A 23,000-nucleotide genomic window follows, 5' to 3' on the forward strand; every position below is an offset into this window, starting at 1 on the left:
TTAATATAAAATACCCTTCATACTCACCATTCCTTTACGATGTCTTACTCTCGAAATACGAAACCGTGTGAACAAAGAAACCAAAAAGTCTAAATTTACAATTAAACAATATTTTCCAAAGTTTAATGAACTGCCTTTTTCTGCATTATTTTCATCCTTATACTATTCAAAGCAAATGTGAAACATAATTTCTCCAGCAATATACAAATCATGTGCCACGTGGTATATAGAATGAGTATTTTACACAAAACGGTTTATTATTTTAATTGATTTGAAACAGAGTATTGTTGGATCAATCCATCCGTCTACTTATTGGAGTGCTTTGAGAAAAAAATCTTACTTCCATAAGCAAAAATAAAAAGGCGATACGAGGCTAATTTCGCACGAAGCAACTTGAACCGGAGGAATGCTTTTTCCTTTCATTTTGAACTTTTGCGAATACATTTAACGTTGAAAAGCAGAAAATACCTTCTCTGAAACATTCAACTTAAAACCTAAGCATGAATCGATCATTTCAAAAATGGCATAAGTCACATTTTTTCAAAATTGAGTTAGCTGTGTTTTTTCCATATTTGTATGTAGAGACATCGATTAGTGTAGCAGGGAAGTCAATCCTTGTACAACAAAGCACTTTTTTTAGGGGTCACGTTTTTCATTTAGTGCAGAAAGGGCATAAGTCCCAAACGTATGCGCTTTCTGCACTAAACGCGAAGGAAGAAATAGTAAGACGCAACGGGCAAGATCATAAAAGAACTAGATTTCTTTGGCGTAATAAAGTAAAAATAAAGTAACTCCTTTGATGTAGCATAATTTCGGTAATGGTAGGTTCGTCAGTTCGGGGGGTTAGGGGGGGGATTTGGAATTGGAATGAAAAATGCGCTGATTTCTCAGGGGTTTTATTGACATCACACTAGGAACTGCGAAAAAACTGTATTCTTTCAGTAATATCAGGCCTATACGTTGCTTCAAAATAAAAAAAAAACACTGCAGGAGACATTTTTCAGAAATAACACTGAAAAAATTTAACAATTAAGCCTTGTCAGAAAAGGCTACTTCTGTGTGAAGTTTTGCATAAATGCCGGTGAAATTACAAGAGTAGATCTTCAGAATATATTCCATTTCATGTTTAAAATAGTTCATTAAATAGCTCCTTAATTTGTAAATACACTTCACTAATACAGTTTTTTTTTTCGTATAAAGTGTTTAACAAATACTTTATTTTATGCATTGACTCAGTTTCTGAGAATCAAAAAATATGCCCTTGCATAAAATTTGCAAATGTCCCGCACGTGACGCTATACATTATAATTTTTTTCAACAGTTTAAATTATCATTTCTTAGGAAATTATATGTATTTCATTTACATTGGAGCCTTGACTTTTAAAAATTTTAGTTTGTTTTGCCATCGCGTTTTTATTAGAGCAGAAATATGAACTAAATCCTGCAACAAATGCAAAGAAGTCGACTTTAGATATCCCGTACGTGACGCTTGCAAATTAATTTTATTTCAAGCTACAAGAATATGTAATAAAAATATAACTACGTCTGACATCTCTTTGCTCTAAATATAAAGATAAGAAAAGAAAATGTGATGTCTCCAGTTTTTTTATTAAAAAATATTAAGCTTTATGACAAATTTTTGGTAAGATAATGGAGTCCGATTGTCCCGCACGTGACGGTGGAATGGCCCTCATACTAATATGTACATCGAACTTGGTAAACAAAACTAGACAAGAGAAGGGTAGATGGAGGATGTATTTGATGAATATGAATATAGTTTATACACACACATAAAACTTCTTGCTTTTATCTCAGTTTTTTACACCAGACTTTATTATTTCACTAAAACAAGACGAGAGAAAGAGGAAAATACATGATGCATTTCTTAAGATAATGAATTTATGAATACTGACTTCACTCTAATTATTTTTCTCACTTGCTATATTATTTTTTATTACCATAAATCAGTTTAAAACAAATCTGTTTCACTTGATTAACATTTTCATCACTCTAAACTAGTCTTTCAGGATATTTATTGCAGAAAGGGCATAAGTCCAAATTAAAAAAGTTATAATTAATTTCAGTGACAAAATGAAACGCAATTTAAGGTGATTTAATGATCCTACTTGTGGCTAGATTAGTCATAAGAAGTTTCGTAGAATTTAGTTCATTTTTTTGATGAAATAATCACTTTTTATTGATTCCTGAAAAGTTGCATTAGTTGGACTTATGCCTTTTCTGAAATAATAGATTCAGTTATTCGTTTCATTCTCAATTTAACTTTTCTTTTTAGTAAATAGTTATTTAAAAAATATATTGAAAAATTGTTTACACTGTAGGGAAGTGATTTTCATTCCGTGATCTGCAAGCAATTTTCATGTAGTCCGCGAATGCTACAGCTAGTGAAAATTAATGTATAGGTATGACTTTTATAGTTGTAATTTAATTTATTAAAGAAAACTTTTGGACTCATCCCATTTTACCTAACATAATTTTCGTAAAAATATTATTTATATCATAGGCGGCTGGTGCACCAAAAACCTGGGGGGGGGGGGGGGTCAAAAGAGGTGTGAGGGGTTAAGGGGCGTCACAAAATCTGATTTTTTCCTTTTTGTTTCTTTTTTGAAATAAAATTAGGCTATATAATTAGATTTTAACATTACTGATTAAAAATCTCAAAAAATGGAAATTGACGTCAAAATCCTTGACGGATGGCTAACTGCAGGCTCCCTTTTCCATTTCAAAGTTCCATTTTTATGAAATAACATGAGAGAAGCCCATTTATTTGCAATTTGTAGTTTTTATTTTCATGAAATAAAACAATCCGATGAGTAAAAATCATTTCTCAATCGATCGTTAATTTTTAACTCTGAAAAACGATGGGCCTAATTATATTCAAAATGATTTTTTTTTCATTTTAAATCAAAATAAGTATATTTTATATCAACTGACAATAATACATAAAAAAATGAAGTTTCATGAATAATTCCTTGCTTTTATTTTTTTTTATAAAAAAATTGAAATGAATTCGGTACAAATTATCAAATTCAATATCTTGGTACATTTAGTCGTTTTGAATTGTATAGTAAGCATTCCACTGTTTTAAGACAGGTGTAAGTGGCAATATTTTTTAGTCACTATAATTTATGAATTATAGCATGGAATTTCATGAAATTCGGATACATTTGAAACATGTTGTAATACGAGCAATACAGATTATAATACATCAATGTTAATTTAGCAAAATTTAATAGTGTAAAATGACATTCTGTGATTGCCAAATTATACTAATTTGTTTTAGAGACCCTAAACAGATGATAAAGCTAAAGCGTAGCTTTTATCTATATATAGGGACTCTAGTTTCTTTTCTAGGCTAGCAACACTGATGGTTCGCAACTACGTTAGAAAGATGTAGAAAGTTGAAGTGAACGCAGACGGCGAAGAACAGGGCAACTTATGTTTTTGCAAATAATTGCCTTTTTGAATATTATATGGATCATTCTCACAAAAAGGTGACTTTTACAGTCCCTTAGTAATAAATAATAAACACTTCAGTATATTCCTTAATATTTTTTCACGTGTTTTAGTTAAGTTTTGAACTAATTAATTTTATGCATGACAATTAAATAAATTTAATATTTCAGTTTCATTTTTAATTAATTGTAGCTTTAAAATCCCCTCCGTGGACATCCCTAAGTCTGTGAGACAAAGCAATTTGTAATTGGTCTCAAACTGTTTAAATTGGTTTTAAATATCTTTGATTGTATTAACTAGCTAAGAGTTCTAAGATTTTTTAAAATAAATTTTTTTAAAAAATAAATTGTATTTATAAAGAAAATGACTCCTAAACTTTGTCCCTAAGATTGAAGTCTCCCTCCGTGGACACTTAAAATAACTTAATAAATACATAATAGAGGGCAGCAAAAGTCAAGTCCATATAAGGTAAATGGTAGGATACTTAGCCATTTTGTTTTCTAGTGATCAACTTTAGTTCTCTTGTACACGTGTTGGATTGTTGTGTCTAAATCTGGTTTGGCAAAGTTCTTAGTGTATTCTCCGTGGTCATCATACAAAAGGTAAAATAAAACTGTTTTGTATTTGAAACATCATTTTTAGATAGCAAAAGTAGTATATTTGATAAAAAGAAGCATTCCATTTTTTTAACTTTAAAATCAAAACTCTGAAAAATTCTAAAGCTTACTTTTGTCTCCTCCGTGGACTTCCCCTCCGTGGACGTCCGTGGACGTGGCATGTCCACGGAGGAGATGACGTGGTCCACGGAAGAGACAAAGCATAATAAATTTTAGTTTGCTAAACAAAATATTGGGCAATTTTTTTTTTTTTTGTATTTTTTATAGAAAATAAATTAAATTCGACTCTTAAAGAAGTTCATTTTGTCAGTTTTTCTGTTAAATGATTTCTGTAATGTTTTATGTATACTATATATATACACATACATATATTCTTTTAATAGTAGAAAAAATGGCAAAACAAAAAGTAAAAAGAAGTCAGACGTTCAAATCCAAAAGAGGAGGGAACAAAAGAAACTTAGCATGAGACGTGCTAGACAGAAATTTAAAAAAAATCCTCTTATTTTTGAAGAAAGTAAGAAAAAAGAGAGAGAACGTTACTACCAAAGAAAGGCTAGTGGAAAAATTAAATGTGTTCAAGAAATGAATGAACGTGAAAAAAGAAAAATAAGAAAACTTTGGAAAGAAAAAGCAAGGAAATATCGTAAACAAAGAAAGTTGGAAGGAGCTGAAGAATTAATTATAGATACACCTCCAAGCACCTCTTCTCAATTGGATAATAGTAACAGTGCCAAGGAAAACAAGAATTCTGGAATTTTGAGAGGAAAAAAAAACAATAAGAAAAAACCGTTATAAACTAAAGAAGAAGATAGAGGAATTAGAAGAGAAAAACAAAAAATTAAATACTAGACTTGAAAAATATAAAAAAAGATTCAGCAGATCTCAGAAAAGTGAAAAGAAAAATGAATCACAACGAAAAAAAGTTCGAAGAGAATTGAATAGTAAAGGTAGAAAAAGCAAATCCAATGTGTTTAGAAAATTATTGTTTGCTGATGCTATTGGCAGACAAATACAAACTAACTTTAAAAGCCAAAAATCTCACAAAGTGAAAAAGACAATGCTACAAGTTTTGTCTTGTAAAATTATGAAAAAGTATCGACTACTCAATAAGGTAAAAAAATAACCTCAATCAAAATGCTTAGCAATTATGGTAATAAAACTTACAAAACTGTGTCAAAAAGAGATTTCACAGAAGAAACACAGCTAAATGTTCAGAAATTTCTAGAATCTGACAAAGCAAATCGCTTGTGCCCAAGGAAAAAAGAAACAATTACAAGAAGAAAAGAAAAAAAAAAACAAAAGCGTTATTTAAATGATACTATGTATAATTTGCATAAAATGTTTATAAAGGAATGCCCACAACATCAAACTCTTAGTTATCAAACTTTTTGTCGTCTCCGACCTTTTTGGTTCTTATTTCCGAAAGTTTCCGATCGGGAGACATGTTTATGCAAAGTTCACGAAAACATAAAGCTTTTAATAATAAAACTATATAGTTTTGTTATTATAAATGAAAAAAATATATCTCAAGTTCTTAAAGCAACATGTTGTGATCCTCAGAGAGAACTTTGCCTAAATCGTAAATGTGATGCCTGCAAATTAAAAGAAATTAAAATAAATGACTTTCAAGATGAACTTGTGCTACTTCCGAAATGGGTTAACAAAAAAGTTACTTTGAAGATTAAAGGTAAAACAAAAATTTGCCATAGAACCATGAAAGTGGATATTAAGAGTACAAAAAAAGAATAAGTGAAATTATTTTTTTCTGATATCATCAAGTTTTTTAATCATACATCTAACATTGTACACCAATATCAAATGATTTCAGATATAAAAACAAATTTGAAAAGGAATGGAATCCTAATGCATATTGATTTTTCCGAAAATTACATATGTAAGTTTCACAGAGAAATTCAACCAGCCCACTTTGGTGGTTCAAAGCCACAGGTAACTATACATACTTGTGTTGTATATTGTCATAAAGATATTAAAGAAAGTCCTATTTCATACGGAACAATCAGTGCATGTAATGGGCATGATGCATCAGCTGTTACTGCTCATTTGCTTTCACTCAAAGATAATTTAAAGTCTCTTATACCTGATTTAAAAAAAATTCATTTTCTCAGTGATGGTCCCAGTGCTCAGTACAAAAACAAAACAGTTTCAGTTAATAGGTGGATATTTATCCTCTCAGTTTATTGTGGAGGAAATTCACTGGCACTATAGTGAAAGCTCTCACGGAGAAGGTACTCCAGATGGATTTGAAGCAGCAATAAAAAGAACAGCTGACAATTTAGTTGCCCAGAAAACAGATATCCCAGACTGTGAAACTTTACCTTCGGTACTTCAAAAAAACTGTAAGAATGTAATAATAAAAAATGTTGAAGAAAGTTTTATAAGTAATGTAGATAAACAAATTCCAAAGCATATTTCACCGTTTCCAGGAATAATGAAAATTTATGAACTTGCATTTAAAAAAGACCAAATAAATATGGAAGCAAGATACCTCACCTGTCTAAGTTGTGGTGATCAATGTAAACATTACCATTTGGGATTAATTCATCGAGAAAGGATAAGAAGCAAACCAAAAATCAATGATTATGTTGTACAGCAGGGATGCACAACCTATAACCTGCGGGCCAGAAGCGGCCCACGAAGCTTGTTAAACCGGCCTTTGGCAAGTTCTTCAAAAAAAAAGAAAATGATTTTTTTTTAATTAAAAAAAAATATCTTTTGATTTATTAGGTTTTTTTTTTTACTCATCAATGAAACTAAGAACATACTTTCGATATTTTCTTTTCCAACTAAATTAGGTTGCACTTTATTGATTTTGTTACAAATGCTAGAATGTTGATTTTTTTTCAATAAAATAGGATATTCATAAAGAGCGAGGTCCTGCGTCTTTATTTCAAAAGCCTCCACATTTTAATTTGTTAATGTTAAGTAAGAGTCACATAATAGTTCATATAGCTTTAAAACGCATGTTTACTTTCATAACAACCTTTATTGACACTTTCTTACATAAAAAAATATCCTCCGTTGACTATTGTATCCCCTCCGTGGACGAGGTGGGATTTAAAATATTTGAAATCTTTTTAAAAATAAAATAGAAAACTTAACCACTACTATAGAGACATAATTTATAAACAAACAAAAACATTTATGCAATTTTTATTATTTTTTTACTTAGTTTTGTTAAAATAATTTTTTTGGCCTATTTGTACCTTTTCTGTGAGAATGACCCATATGTCAGATTTGAAATTGCAGTTTTTTATTAATAAAGAAACGATTATTTGAAAGAGATGAAATTTATTTACCTCCATAAATTTCGCATATACTCGTACTACTCCCTCAAAAATGAACAGCTCCCTTCCGTGGATTCTTCAATCTTAAATCAATCTTCGTCCTTTGCTACGATTATTTTCTCGTTGGGTCAGAAGTTTGTGCTCAAACCTCAAGAATTTTTTGCGAATTTGACGAAAACTTCACTCGAAGCATTTTTCGTGAAGCCATTTCGTTAAATGCGACGAAAATTCCGCAACATTTGAGCATGCGTTTTTGAGAGTGTAGCTCATTATATGATGTATTCTGCTTTTTCAATGATATTTTTGAGGAAGGAAGGATTTAAAAAGAGCGACTGGCCCCGTCTAGCGGGTGGTGGTCACCACTGGCTATAGACGGGGAGTAATATCTAATCTAAGGGATTATTTTTTAAATATTAACTTAAAAGTAGCGACGAGTCCAGCATCTTGGGGCTAAACGTCGCTCTTTTTATATGTCTGCTACAGCGAAGTAGCATGTTTTGCTTCTTGATTATTATTTCTTATTGAACTACAGTCAAGAATCACCAGAATCAAAAAGCAAAACACGCTACTTCATGATAGCAGACTGAAGAAGAAAGTGGCATTTAGCCTCAAGATGAAGGACGATTCGCTACTTACGCTATGATATAGGGCTTAGGGCCAATAAGCCCCAGTCCACTCCACCCTATACCAGGTTATGCAACCCTTTACACGTTGGGGAACACTCTGAGCTTACCATTTGCTTGAAGGATGCTCATGATCAAAGAGCAGAACAAATGGGATAGCAAAGCTTTTTCCTACACAAATTTACAAACTTATTTTTGCGTCTTTATTGCATCACAATACAAACATTTCAAACCGATAATGAATGGTAAGGTTTAATGGGGCTTCTTGTTGGTTTTCTAAACTACACTTAATAAAAAACAAACAGTAGCAACAAATGGGAGACTCTCCAAAATCTTGACAATATTACATCCCAGGAGTCTAACACAAGGATTGTTTAACTTAGATTTTTTTTTCTTTTTGTTAATAGCTACTCCATTCTTATTTAAACAATGCCCCATTTATTTTTTCCTAAAAAAATCTCCGAACAGCTAGAAAGTCACTCTTTTGGCATGTCTCAACTCGCTTGTCAAATGTACTTAAAATTATTTAAAAATGTAATTTGTAGTACTAAATTACGCATACTTAAAGGTGTAAAATAGCATTCTTTAAATGAACATAATTATTTAAATAATCAAGGTACATCATTTTAAAGTTTGTCTTAGGTTTTCGTATCATTTTCCTGGCCTAGGAATGAGTTCAAGCATTAGAGATAAAATAAAGAAATTTTAAATTGCTGTACTACAACATTGTTTTGTTTATTATAAATATTTATAATTATCAATCATTTTAAAGTTTGTCCTAGGTTTTCGTATCATTCTCCTGGCCTAGGAATGAGTTCAATCATTAGAGATAAAATAAAGGAATTTTAAATTGCAGTACTACAACATTGTTTTGTTTATTATCAATATTTATTATTATCAATCATTTTAAAGTTTGTCCTAGGTTTTCGTATCATTCTCCTGGCCTAGGAATGAGTTCAATTATTAGAGATAAAACAAAGGAATTTTAATTTGCTGTACTACAACACTGTTTATTATCAACATTTTGTTGAATTCCTTCAGTATTTTGTTAATATAATTTTTCTGCTGTTCCTACAAAAATTTTAAGTTCAAAAATGGGTATGTAACATTTTTGCTGTTATTTTCCTGCACAACATTTTTGTATTAAATAAAAGAAAACAATTAATTCTACTCATAGAGTGTAGTTGAGTTAAGAAGTTAGAATTGAAAAATAACATTATTTCCCCAATTATAATCCTGGGCTTACGTAACAAGCAATTTGTAAGGAAAATGTCATTCTCCTGGCGCAAAAAAAGGTCACTTATCCTAGCATTATTTATACATTTAATGGAATAGAATTTCTTCTCACAAAACATTAGTTAAAAAACAAGAAAATGATTTTTTTTTAAGCTGAATTTGACAAACGATAAATAAAAAATATAGAAGTAGGAAAATTCTATTTATCTAATCCAGAGTTTCCCAAACAGTGGTCCGCGGACCCCCGGGGGTCCGCGAGTCCATGCCAGGGAGTCCGTGATGCTGTCCAGCTAAGAAGGTAACTATAATTGAGATTGAAAGACGAATAACGATATTTTCATTCAAAAAGAAAGCACATTTATCATAAATAAAAAAGTTCTTGCTTAAGTACATGTAGGACGGAAACCTCTGATCTATTTTTTTCCCCTTCTTTTCTTGTTCAGACGAATCTTTCAAAAAGAGATTTGTTGGTTACGCATTTTTTTAATTTTAATGTTGCTCGAACAGGTAAATGAGAGGTTGCTTTAAGATTCTGACTTCGATAAATTTGAGCACAACTTTCTAGAGTTAGGCAAATACTTTTCTAAATTAGAGAATTCAAAATAACAAACAACAGAACCTAATGTAAAAATTGTTATACATTTGTTGGTTTTGAATTTTTGTATAAAAAAAGTTTCTCTATAAATTTTTAACTTAAAGAGAAAAAAGAAAAAAAAAAAGCTAAAAAAAAAAAAAAAAACTTTTCGGCGTATTTGCAACTAGTATTTGCTTGTTTAATCACATTCTGAAAGCTCCAAATTAATGAGGATTTACGGTTGTATTTGTGTGTGTGTGACCAAATTGGAGTCAAACATTGACTTAGACAAAAAAAATCAAGCGCAATGTTTCCACTAATTTCTTTCCGGTATTTTTTTAATTATATTTTTATCTGATTAATTAATACTTCGTAATCAAGTCCATGAAAATAAAATTCTTTGTATTTAATTTAATATCTACTCCTTATTAAATTTCAACAGTGGTAAACTAATGCAAAGCATTTTAATAAAATCAAGTTTGGCTTGGAGGTAAGTATACTCCCCGCCGTGAAGCATTTTAGCATGTATGGCAGAAACTAAGGCAGAATTTCAAGCAAATACCGAGCAGCTTATTTGCCTGCAATTCTTGCAAAGCTACAGTAGCTATCAGAGACTGTATTTCGTCCTCGCTGTGTGCTCAACCAATCAGGGAGGGCCGCAATAACGCTTAAGGCGAAACGCTTAATAACAAAGCTGTGTATATCTTCACCCTAGTAGCTATTTTTTTTCTTTCTTTTCGCAACTGTGAGAAGATTGCATTCATGCAACTAGTAGCTTTATAGGGAAGTCTGACCAGGCAATGAACTTTAAAAACAATTTCACTTTTAGAAATCTTAAAAATTATAAACAATTGGTATTTTGTACAAGATACTAAAAGCATTTTTATTGATATGCGTAAACATTAAGAAAAAACTATAATAACTTTGATGGTTGTGGTTTTTTGAGGATTGAAATTTATAAAAGGGAACAGCAATTTAATCAATGAACACATCTAACTTGGGGATAAACACAACATTTTCTAGTTATGTTTCTTTTTGGAATTGCATAGGAAGAATTTAGTTTTGCCAATTCATCTGAGAAAAAACTGTAGTCATACTATGTTCATGGGGATCTCTCACCGGGCTGCAAAAATATTTTTAGCTACCGGTATGAAAATTTACTTATGTTCTTTGTGAAGTATATTGTGTTCAGCTCTACTTTGGTCATTCCAGCTTAACAATCTTAAAACAAGAGCTAAACAAGTGCCAAAGCAAATAGAAGAAGAGTTGGTACAAAGAAAAAGAAAGAAAAATGCGTAATCACTGAATTCAAGATACTATTCACAATTATACTCGCTTTACACAGGAAACTGATGGAAAACCGCAAAATCCGGGAACCTCGGTCGATGAAATAATCTGTGAGAATTAAGAGCTTTCTTACAGTGTGCTGCTAATCTACGAGTAATAAAGATAACAGATATAAATTCGTACACCAAATGTTATTTTAACAGAGAAACAAAATCTTCTGGAAAAATTGAGTGATCAGAGCATTTAATGTTTTTTGACTCTCCGGAAAATTTGAAAAGAAATGAACCGATACTAAACGGATTACTACTTGTAAAAAGTGTTCAAACATTTTTACTAAACTGAGCTACTAGGCCTACATCTCGGGATGCTATACACTAAACAAATGCGTAATAAAGCAACAAAATTAATTAAAATCAATACTTCATCTACTTTGTTAGAATATTTTCTCAAGTTTCACTGCGATATAACATCTTAAAATTAATGTCCTGTTTTCTGATTTTAATTACAAAATAACTTAGAATGAGTTTAGGTTACAATATTCATGGAAATTTGAATCAAAATTCTGCTGAAGTCACTAAACGATATTTTTCGGTCCACGAGAATTTGATTTCACGATATTCGCATTATTAGTACGACCCTCTAACAAACTGAGCCAATGGGTCTCCGTTGCGAGATGCTATGAATTGAAGCAATGCATATTAATAAAAAAAAAACAAAATAAATCGGGTTTTTTAACAAAACAAACAAATTTTGAACTTTATTTTTCGCCGAAAGGGGGGCAAAATGTCCTTAAAATTATGAATAACTTATGAAGTTTGCTGAAGTATTGAAGAAGTTATGGTGTTACCACAAAAAAAAAAAAAAAAAAAAAAAAAACCATTTAAGAAATGATTTATGCCATCTGACCCGTGAGAATCACTTGTGCTCGACAGAAGGAATTCAAAAACACGCTTTTGTTGAGATTTCGCTAACAGAGGAGAGAAAATCTTTAAAATGACGCTGTACTTTTGAACTTAGCCGAAGGACTAAGAAAGTTGTGCCGTGGCTTCCCTTCCACCGCCCCCTAGCGCAAAAAAAAAAAAAAAAAAGAAAAAAAAAAGAAAAAAAAAGCCACATTTGAGAAGCAATATAAATGATTGTGTGATTTACTGTGTTAAAATTATTATTTTTTCTCTGATTTCAATGAATCACAGCAGTGGTTTAGAATCCAGCCCCCAATGAGCTAACATTATATGCATTCATTGAGATCAAAATCATTATTCAGCTCACAAAAAATAGTCATTCAAAAACTACATTTTCTGCCCAATGAGACAATCGATCCTGTGACCTTCGCGTTGATAGCAGGACGCTCTTACCAACCAAGCAATTGGGCTTAAATCTCGGGCTGCTATACACTAAAGCAATGCGTAATAAAGCAACAAAATGAGCTGAATCCTCTTTTTTGTAAAAATATTTTTTTAAGTTATATTGCAATTTACCACATCAAAATCAATGCCTTGCTTCCAGAACTTAACAACAGCACAACTGTAGCTCAGAATTCTGCAATGAGTTTGGATTATATATTTATGGAAATTTGGATCAGAACTCTGCACGACTTTCGCATTATAAGCATGACACGCCAACCAACTAAGCCAATGAGTCTCCACTTCTTCGAGACACTATGCATTGAAGCACTGCGTAAAGAAAACAGAAAAAAAATGTCGGTTTTTTTCGAAAAAAATCTCCCAATCGTGAATTGTCTCTTTATTTTTCACTGAAAGCGGTGAGTTTTTTTTTTTTTTTAATTTTGTGCTTATTCAAATTATGAGTTACTTATGAAGTTTGATAGAGTACTAGGGGTGTCCAGAAAGTGCGTAAACACTTGCTAAAAATGGATTTTTAGCATTTTGGAAACATTTTTGTTGTTTTTGTTATTACGGGCAAGCAAAATTTCAATTTTTTGCAAGTGTTTACGAACTTTTGGGATAACCTAATATTGATGATGTCATGGCGTTGTCACAAAATACTTTTTTGCGACACAATACATATGACGAGGGGCTCCACCCCTGCTCGTTTCGCTTGCCACCCCCCGTTCGCCTCATGCGGTGGCTCAATTTGGCCTGCAGCAGGTGACAAATAATGATTTTAATGCTTTTTACGAAGCGTGTCAGGACATCCACGGGACTAGATGTCTGGCAACTTAAGATTTAGAGGGGCGAGACAGGGTGGAATCGCTTTCCCTGGATGCCTTGTATTCAAGGATACCAGTGTGACCTGGGAGACATTCCACGTCTGGAGGAGACAGGGATACACACATACAAACAGCAGATGCACACGGGTTTGACTAGGGTAGAGTTGATGATAATTATTATTACTTTTGTAAGGACAACCAACAAATGCCCTTCGACGGGTTTAACGATTGAGAAACTAGTCATTTGCACGTTAAGCTCATGTAGAGTAACCATAAGTACGTGAATGTAATTGGCGTTTGAAAGGAAAATAAACAAAAAAAGAGGGGGGGGGGGCGATCTGTTTCACAATCAGCTCAACCAAATCGTATTTATCTGTATCTAATTAGAAAATACTGCTAACATGAAAAAAAAAAAAAAGAATAACGAATTCATACACCAAAACGAAAATTAATTCCTTTAGAAAAAATAAGCGGGCTGAGAGTGAATTTTTTTTTCCTCCTGCAAAACTTTAAAAAACCAAAAAAGAACCGGATTGAGCTAGTTTAATACTGTTATTCTATACGTACGAAAACAAAAACAACAATCTTACGTGCAGAAAAGCGATTGTAACCTAACTGTAAAGTGATTTACTGCCATGTCGAAACAAAAATTTTGACTCTGTTATACTGCAAATGACTATGAGTAGTAAGAAAAGTTAATTATTTTACTGATAAAAGGAAAGTGACTTTTTGACAGAAGGGTAGAGTATGAATTCATAGAAACCTGAACATAATCATTCGCCAACAGGCGACTAAAGGTCAAACTTTGGCGTTTAAATAAAATACTCAACCGGCTCCTTTTTGAAATCCCACCGTCCATAGATAACTATTACTTCATTGATTTGTTTTATCAAGCCATTTCTAAGAATTGAATTGACCTTTGTGCTTGAAAAGTAAAAAAAAAAAAAAAACAAACAAACAAAAACAAATAATAATAAAAATAAAACAACGTAAAAAAGGCAGAAATTTTGCAGGAAAACTGTATACACCTGTTTCGGGGTTTCAATGAAAGTTTAGCTTTTATCGGATATATTTTCATCCAAAAACTCACTTTTTCACAATGAAAAAAGGGTTTCTTGAAATCCCGAAGTACGTGTGTGTATGCAGTTTTCCTACAAAGTTTGTGCCTTTTTACGATGATTTCTTTTCTTTTACACGCCATTCGTCGCACTTAGTTCGTTTCATTTTTTTTTTTTTTTTACAAAAATTTATGGTTCCATTTATTCCCCTTTTTATGAATATTCGTTATGTACAACGTTGCTCATATGCGAATGTTTTCACTAAAAAAAGTTCTTGATAAAATGGATATTTATGATAAAAAAAAGTCGCTACGAAACTAAAAGTGTCTACCGGCCACTAACGACTAACTAAGTTTGAATTTTCAGGTCTAAACCAACAGATGAATTTTCCACAGCAGCACGAATAAATTGTCAAGATAAAAAACGAATGACTTTTGGCAAGAGGGAGGAGAATGAAAAAAAGATTCAATTTTTCGAGAACAAAAACTGAATAAATATCATTAAGTTATAAGAACCAATATCATTAACAATAAATTCACTAAGCATAAATGAATAGATCTTATTTTTCACAGTAGTACGAATAAATTATCAAAATAAATAACGAATAACCTTGAAAAAAAAAAAATATTTTTTAAAAGCAAAAACGCGCGCGGAATGAACGTAATTAAGTCATGAAGAACTAATATCATTAAGAATAAATTCAATAAGTGTAAACAAATAGATGATTTTCCCACATTAGCACGAATAAATTGTCAAAATGAATAACGAATAACCTTTGGCAAGAGGGAGAATAGAAAAAAGATTTATTATTTGGGAACGAAAACAGAATAAAGTTATAAAGAATCAATAGCATCAAGAAGCAATTTATCAAGTAAAACTAACGGATGATTTTTCCACAGTTGTACGAATAACTTATCAAGATAAATAACGAGTAACCTTTGACAATCGAAGAAGCCCATAATCTCAGGATCTCTGTGACAAGTTAGGAAGGAGAATTAAGGGGGAAAAAAAGAAGATTCAATTTTTCTGGAACAAAAATAGAATGACTATTTCTCAGGCATCCGATCCGAAAGAAATATTTCCGGCCACCGTGTAAGGCCGTGAATAGCAATAACGCGAAGGCCGAGACCAAACAGTTCTACGAACACGATTTCTGCGCGGCGTATTTAAGAAGGGCTGCTCGAATCCGGGGCAGTAGCCCGAGTCGTTTGCCCCCAGTCGCCATGCCTGCTCAGGACCGCCAGCATCGTATTCTGCCCCTTTTCGAGCACCTGACCTCTTTGACCAGGTCAGTCTTGCCCCCTGATGAGCGAGATCCTCGTCTAAAGCGCTTGGGGCGCCTACCTCGTGGCACCCTCTTCTCGTGCTTTCATACCGAGCATCTCATCGAGGCAGAAGAGCTTTATGAAATCTTGCATGGTAAGTCATTATTTCTTCTTTCCTTGGTTTTTTTTTAAATGAATTAGTTAAAAAAAAATAAAATAAATAAATACATCATATCAAAAAAAAAATCGTTTTTTTTCCCCCTGTTGCCAAAAACAATATTTAAATGAATTAATGCACTTACCCCAAAATAAGTAAAAACAATAAAATGTCAATTTAAAGAAATAATTTTCATTGTCAAAAAAAAAAAAAAAAAAAAAGATCTGTGACCCACTTCCCCCAATTAACTCTAATTTGAATTCCGAAACTTTGAATTCAAATTATGTTTTTCGCAATCACGAGTTGTGACGACCCTACTGATTAGAGTTATTGTTTCTAGAAATGGCTCCCAACCTCAAGCCTGTCCCTCCTCCTGGGTGGTTACGCGTGTATAGTTGTGTGTGTAGGCTTACCTGTGTGCACGTAGGCGTGTGTATGTGTGTAAAAGTGTGCGCGCGTAGGGGAGTGTGTATGAGCATGCGTGTGTAGGACATGGACGCCACAGTCCAGCAAAAGTGGATTCCGGGGGACAGTGCTCAGGACCAGCCGCGCCGCCGCCGGTGGTCGGTGGTGCTGTAGCCCTGGTCCAAGCTGAAAAAGGAACCACAACGTCAAGGACTGTCAAGTGAGAACAATAAGCAATCGTGATTGCTCAAAAAAAAAAAAAAAAAACACATACAGCATCAGCACCTATCCCCTGGTATTAATTTGAATTTCGATATCTCGAATTCGACTTATGCTTTTTGCAATCAAGAATTGCGATAGTACCCTACTGGTTGGGTTTCTTGGGAAATTCTAACAGCACATCTGCTTGCTTTCAAACCGGAAAAATTTCTGACATTATCTTCTTTCAAGAAGTTTCTTAGCAGTCAGTCCAGTTCATGTTTTGAAAATGTGTCTGAAGTACCACAGCCGTGCTATCTTAAAGAGAGAGAATGAATATTATAAAATATATATAAATGAAAGGATAGAACGTCAAATATGGTCAAGTGAGAAAAATAAACAATTCGTAATTGTTAAAAAAAAAAAAAAAAACTGATTTGAAATCACTTCTGACAAATCGAACAAAACGAAGAACCCCTCCAGCGAAAGGAAAAAAAACTTGAAATATGCCTTACAACAATTAGGGGAAGGGTGGAGGACAAACTAAAACACCACCTTCCCCTGAGAAAAGAAAAAAGAAGTTAAAAAAAAATTAAAAAAAAAATTTTCAAAAAAAAAAAAAAAAAGATTTAGTGTTTGCCAAAGGGAAAAAAAAAAAAAAAAAACAATTGCGATAAAAAATGAAACAAAAGAAAATGAACAGTAAAAATAAAGTCTGTATTTATACGTGTGAAAAATACAGACGATAATATACAACTACAGAAAATTAATTTGAATCACCAAGTCGCAATCGGCACGGATCGCTATCTACCAACTGAAAAGATGACAAAATGAGAAACGTCAGGGGGAAAGTGAAATCAATAAGCAATCCTGATTACTCAAAAAAAGAAAAGAAAGAAAGAAAGAAAAAACTCACTGGATATGTCCAAGTTGCCTGATCTTTCTGGCTAAGTTCTTCCTCAAAACCTAGTCATTTTGTGACAGTTTTCCCGTTTTTATCAGTACAATTTTATTATCACGCTCTCTCTAACCTGATTAACACTCTTCTTTTCATTATTATTTTTTCCTTTTAATTTTCAAAACTTTAATTTTTTTCGTTTTTTTACCTCTCAGATTATATTGATAATTTGTGCGAGTGCTATTCGACGAGTTTAAAATTTCCTCCGTAAAATCCACGTCATGCATTTCAAAATTTTCAACAATTGTTAATTTCGTAAAGATAAAGGGTTAAAATTTTGAGCACATGGAGTAATAAATCTGTAGCTAAAGAAATAAATAAATACCTTTGTGCGAAAAATAAAAATAACAACATTTTACTGTACAAAAAGACTGTAGTTTCATATCACGCTAGAGCCTTAAGTTGTAAATAATAAATCTAAAAAAAAAAAAAAAATCTTCAAATTTCAACCTCTTTAGCAAATTCCAAAACCAAAACATTTTATTATTTCACTAAAAATATAAGTAGGGAAGGGGGACACCAAGTCAATTTCGTGTCCAGTGTCCTCGAAAGCAACAGGTCTCCTGGTTTACAGAAAATGTTTGGTTGGATCCTTATTCAAATTTGATTCAACAGCTACACAGTTTCAAAAGTTTTATTTAAGAATTTAGTTCACTTCAAAAAATAATCGGTGCACTTTATGATCTTCTAGTCATATGAAGAAAGTTTTTGTATCAAGGAGAAACAAATCAGTAAAAAATTATGTATAGTGCATCGTTTTTAACATTATTTTTTGCAATGACAAAATAAGATAACATAAACTAATGAACACAAACTCGAGCGGCCCTAATGGGCCGATACTAATTTTTAACATCGAAGGAGATTTCTTTTTCAAATTTAAAATGAAAAACAAAAAGCAACTTATTTTGGACACAAAATGATTAGTGAATTTTAGAAACATGATAGTCAAGGGAACAAATAAAACTTGAAATGAATGAGGTTTAACCAGGCTCGTCATTTCGAATTTTTTCACGGGGGGGGGGGGGGGCGCAAAGAGTATATAAACAATACAACTTATATCGAAAAAAAGCAAACACCGCGCCAATTATATGTAAAGACATTAATTTCTTAAAACAAGGGAGACAATAGCCCCTCCTCACCCCATAAAATGACGGGCCTGAGTTTAACGCAATTAATACTTGGAATGAAATTCCTAAAAATATCAAAATAACTTCAAATAATAATTTTCTATCAATACACTTTATAACGATAAATAGCATGCAAATAAGCGAAATTTTCAAGACTGATAATGTTAGTAAACAATGCGTAAAATTATGATACAAGATAACGTATCAAATAATGTGCTTTGTAGGTAAGATCTTGGCGTAAAATTAATCAGTGTGACTGTGCAAATGAATCTGCTATTCTTTAATTTAGAAATAGTAAATGTGTCCCATTGAAAAGTTTGCCAATAGAAAATAAAGTAACTCCTTTTTATTACATCATCATTTAATTAAAATTTTAGCATACGATAAAGTTGCATTGTGTTGTAAATATAATTATAATTTTAGGAAATAATTTAGGACAAAAATCACGCTGAAAATTATTGAACATCATTTGAGATTTGAAAGATGTCGATTCAGATAAAATTGTGTTTTAAAACAGGGATGCTGCTCCCTAAGAGCAAGAACACCCCCGCCCCAAAAGCAAGAGCCCCCCAAAAAAGTTTAAAAAAACACTCAAAACACCTCCCCCCAAAAATTTCAATGGCGTAGTCTGCGCCATGACCCCCCCCCCCCCCCCCAGGTTTGCACTCCTGTTTAAAAGATATTTTATATGTGAAGATAAAAGCAAAAGAAAATGCATATGAGAGAGAAAGTTTGTTGAACACCATTAATCAATTTATCCAGTAACGAATATTGATTGCTAAAAATCAATACCACGGAAATAACTTTTCACTGAGTGTATTATCCAAATACGTTTTTTAAGTTTTTTAATACAGCGAAGGGATAACCGATTCGAAGGCGAAAGATTCCTACTCCCAGAGGGAAAGGGCATGAGCCTTTTCATGCATTTTCAGTTGCAATCAGTAAAGTAAATAAAAAGTTTCTGAAATAAATTTAAGGAAGTTCAATTTATTGTGCATTTTGTATGAAATACTTTACGGTCTCTTTAACACTTCCATAAAAAGTTATTGAACTATGATCTTATCTCTTTTGATATCTACAAACTTTTATAACGATCTTTTTACCACTTTATTGTAACAATAAATAGTTAACTAGTTTTTCGTTTTGCAATTTTCTTTTAATTATTTGAAACAATTTACTTTTGATTTAAAGATTTCAGTGGGCAAATAATATCACTTTCAGTATTATAAGAATAGTGGACACTAAAATACTATTAATCGGAAGATTATTCTAGCAATCTCAAAGCATTAAAAATGCTTTTATCAATAAAAATTTTCATTTGTTTAAATTAGAGTAATAATAGTATGAAGCTGAACAAATATCGTTTTGCTTGCACAGTAAAATAAGAAATAACAACATTTAATTATACAAAATTGTAGATTACTGCATACACGTGTTTCGGGGTTGCAAGGAACCCCTTTTTCAAATCGAAGTAAGTGAGCTTACGGATGAAAAGGTCTTTGTTGGATGTTTTTTCATCCAAAAGCTCACTCATTCTGCACTGAAAAGGATTTTTTTTTTTTTTTTTTTTTTTTTTTTGTGATTCCGAAACACGTGTATGCAGCAATCTGCAATTTCGTGCAATCAAACATTATTTCTTATTTTACTAACAATAATTTTGGCCAACCCATCCTTAAATTTAAATCCTAAAAATACTTTAACTTGTTAACAAATTTTATAGAAAATTACAATGTTCGTGTCTGTAAGTATTCATAAACAAAGTTCTGTACCACTAGGTCAGCTTTAGTGCATCACACTGTATCTTAAATCGTTAACTAAGGCAGTGAGAAGCAAAGGGATGTAAGTGGACATTTTCAAGTTTTGAGTAAAACGCGTACAAAGATTACGTCCGAGGTAGGCTTTCATTGATTTTTTTTTTCTAAATCATGCTGTACAGCAGCACCTACCAGGGCTACTAGTACTATCTCTTAGGATAATGGTAGGAGAAGGGGTTCACCTACCATTTGTACTGCTTTTCTCCAAATTTATAATTTTGCCACTTGCATCTCTTTGCTTCTCACTACCTCAATTAGTCACATAAAAATGTACATGGATATTCTAGATGACTAGTGATCTAGCAAATTACGTGTTAGAATATCTAAACGATGAAGTGCATTTGACAAGTTTAATTATATAATAAACTAGTGAATCACTAGGGAATTCAGTCTGATCCCAAAACAAAGTGTGCAATAATTTTGAGCTTTTATTTGCTTTGAATAAATAAACTTCTCAAGGTGAAAACACAAAAATAAAAAATTCAGAAAACTCGCACAAGTACTAGAATTGTCTTTTCTACAGGGAAACAGCGACTGCGCATTGCTCAAGAATTTTTCCAATGAAGATAAGAAGATAAAACGGTATCACATCCCATGTTTTCAACCATGCTCTTTCTGAAGAAAAAAAAATCGAAAATATTCAACAGCTCCATTGACTGAAATAAAACTAGGAGTGTATTACCATACATCTTTAAGACATAAGCAGAGCTGCCGTGATTTCCCATTAGCTTGTCAAGTGACCAAAAAATGCTGCATTCCTCAATGAAGACCTTTAAACTTCGACCAATCAGATATAAAGGGTGTTTTTTTTAGAGAACTTTAAGTCGGGAACACTGTTTGATCTGTGGGTCAATTTGATAGTTGTCACTTGTTTTGTGTTTAGTTTGGTTTGCCATTTCATCATGTATAGACAACAGGACGGTGCAACATGCCACACAGCGCGTGTCACAGTTGATTTATTGAAAGAAACGTTCGGTGAACGAATATTTTCGCTTAATGGACATGTGAATTGGCCTGCAGGATCATGCGATTTAACTAAGGTGGACTATTTTCTGTGGGGCTGTGTGAAGTCTCAGGTCTACACCGATAAGCCACAGGCGATTGACGCCTTGGACGAGAACATTCGCCACATATCACTCACATACGGCCCCCATTGCTGCAAAAAGTGATAGAAAATTGGACTTCCCGATTAGACTTTCTCCAAGCCAGCCGAAGTGGCCATATACCAGAAATCACATTTAAATAAAAATGGCAAAGAATCATCTTTCGAATAAAGCCAAGTTCATGGCGATTTACATCATTTAACGGTGCTTTATTTGAACCTAAAGTTCTATACCTCTAAAAAAAACACCCTTTAGCAGAAAAACACCTCCAGAGCCACTTACATCAGTAGCTCTTAGTACTGACATTGGATCTTATGGTTTTCATGTGACTTAATGGCAATCCATCAAATTCACTCATTTACAGTGCCTAGTTCTCGAAAGTCGAGGCGCATACTTTCCAACATTGGCCACCCAGTTATGTACAAACCGATATAACATAAACACCACAGACATATTAAAAAATATATTGCAAATAATGGATGAACCAAACGTTTCAATTTATTTTAGTGTCGGAATTTCCAAATTATTTTCAACATTTCTTTATTTAAAGTTGAATTCAGCTGATTTAGGTAGCAACTACGGAAAATCCGTAGCACTAGAAGTTCATGTCTATGTGTATAACTGATGAAAATCTTTTTTTTTTTCTCTCAGGAGCCAAGGACTTCGACGATTTGATTCGTTTGGCCGAACAAGCACGAGACATCGTGAATGAAGGTTTGTTCGTATATGCGGTGTCCGTAGCTATCTTGCACCGTGACGACTGTCGAGGCGTCACCGTTCCTCCGATCCAGGAAATTTTCCCGGATAGGTTCATTCCGGCAGAGACTATCAATCAAGCTGTTAAGTTAGATCTTCACAGGACAGAAGATGTAAGTAATGCCTATTTCATTCCCATACTTAGAAATACATCGCTCACTTTTGAGGATTCTTCAATCGTTAGATAAATATCATCACTTAAGACTTCTTTCCTTACAGATTCAGAAGCTCATGCTCAAATCTCACAAAATTTCCATCATTTTGAGAAAAGATTAACTCTGAGCATTTTTCACGAGACAATTTCGTAAATTACGACGAAAGTTTCACGAAATTTAAGCATGAGTTTTCTGAGAGTGCATGATACCTGTTTTTCGTAATGAAGTTCGCACATGAGTTCTATCACTTTTTGTTACCTTATTGGCTAAACGTACAGTTTTCCACGTTAAATTAATGGTTAAGATTAAAAAGTTTGGTCTCTTATTTGCTAACAAAAGCAGTTTAATTAATACGTAAAATAGATCATACTAATTATGATTGTTTTTATTAAAAAAAAATAAAGTGAAAAGATTTATGCAATAGTTCAGATCATCAGCAAAAATACGAGTGATTTTCTTAACATTAAAATTTTTTTAGTGACAAATATGAAAACTTCAATTTCATATTTTCCAATGTTATACTTTACAACAAGACAAGGCATTTAAATATTCAAATTAATGACTAGAGGCTTCAAAAAAAAAAAAAAAGAAGAAGAAGAAGAAAACTTGTTACGCCATTTTTCCATTCAAAATGCATCGAAAAAAATAATTACATGCGTTTTAAACTCATGAAGTATTTTTTCTAAGAAATTCCTACAAATCAATACTGAAAAATAAG

At 32.4% G+C, this 23,000-nt stretch overlaps 1 protein-coding gene across 1 annotated transcript in view; it reads left to right on the forward strand.

Moving 5' to 3' along the window:
• The window catches only part of LOC129231152 (uncharacterized), a 52,971-nt gene that overhangs the window by 22,006 nt on the left and 7,965 nt on the right, over positions 1-23,000 (forward strand). The window contains exons 10-11 of the mRNA XM_054865400.1: positions 15,402-15,763; positions 22,023-22,240. Of these exons, the coding sequence (XP_054721375.1) occupies positions 15,402-15,763; positions 22,023-22,240 (580 nt within the window). The remainder of the gene's footprint in view (positions 1-15,401; positions 15,764-22,022; positions 22,241-23,000) is intronic.

Source organism: Uloborus diversus, chromosome 10 (assembly GCF_026930045.1).
Source record: "Uloborus diversus isolate 005 chromosome 10, Udiv.v.3.1, whole genome shotgun sequence".
Taxonomy (NCBI): Eukaryota; Metazoa; Arthropoda; class Arachnida; order Araneae; family Uloboridae; genus Uloborus; species Uloborus diversus.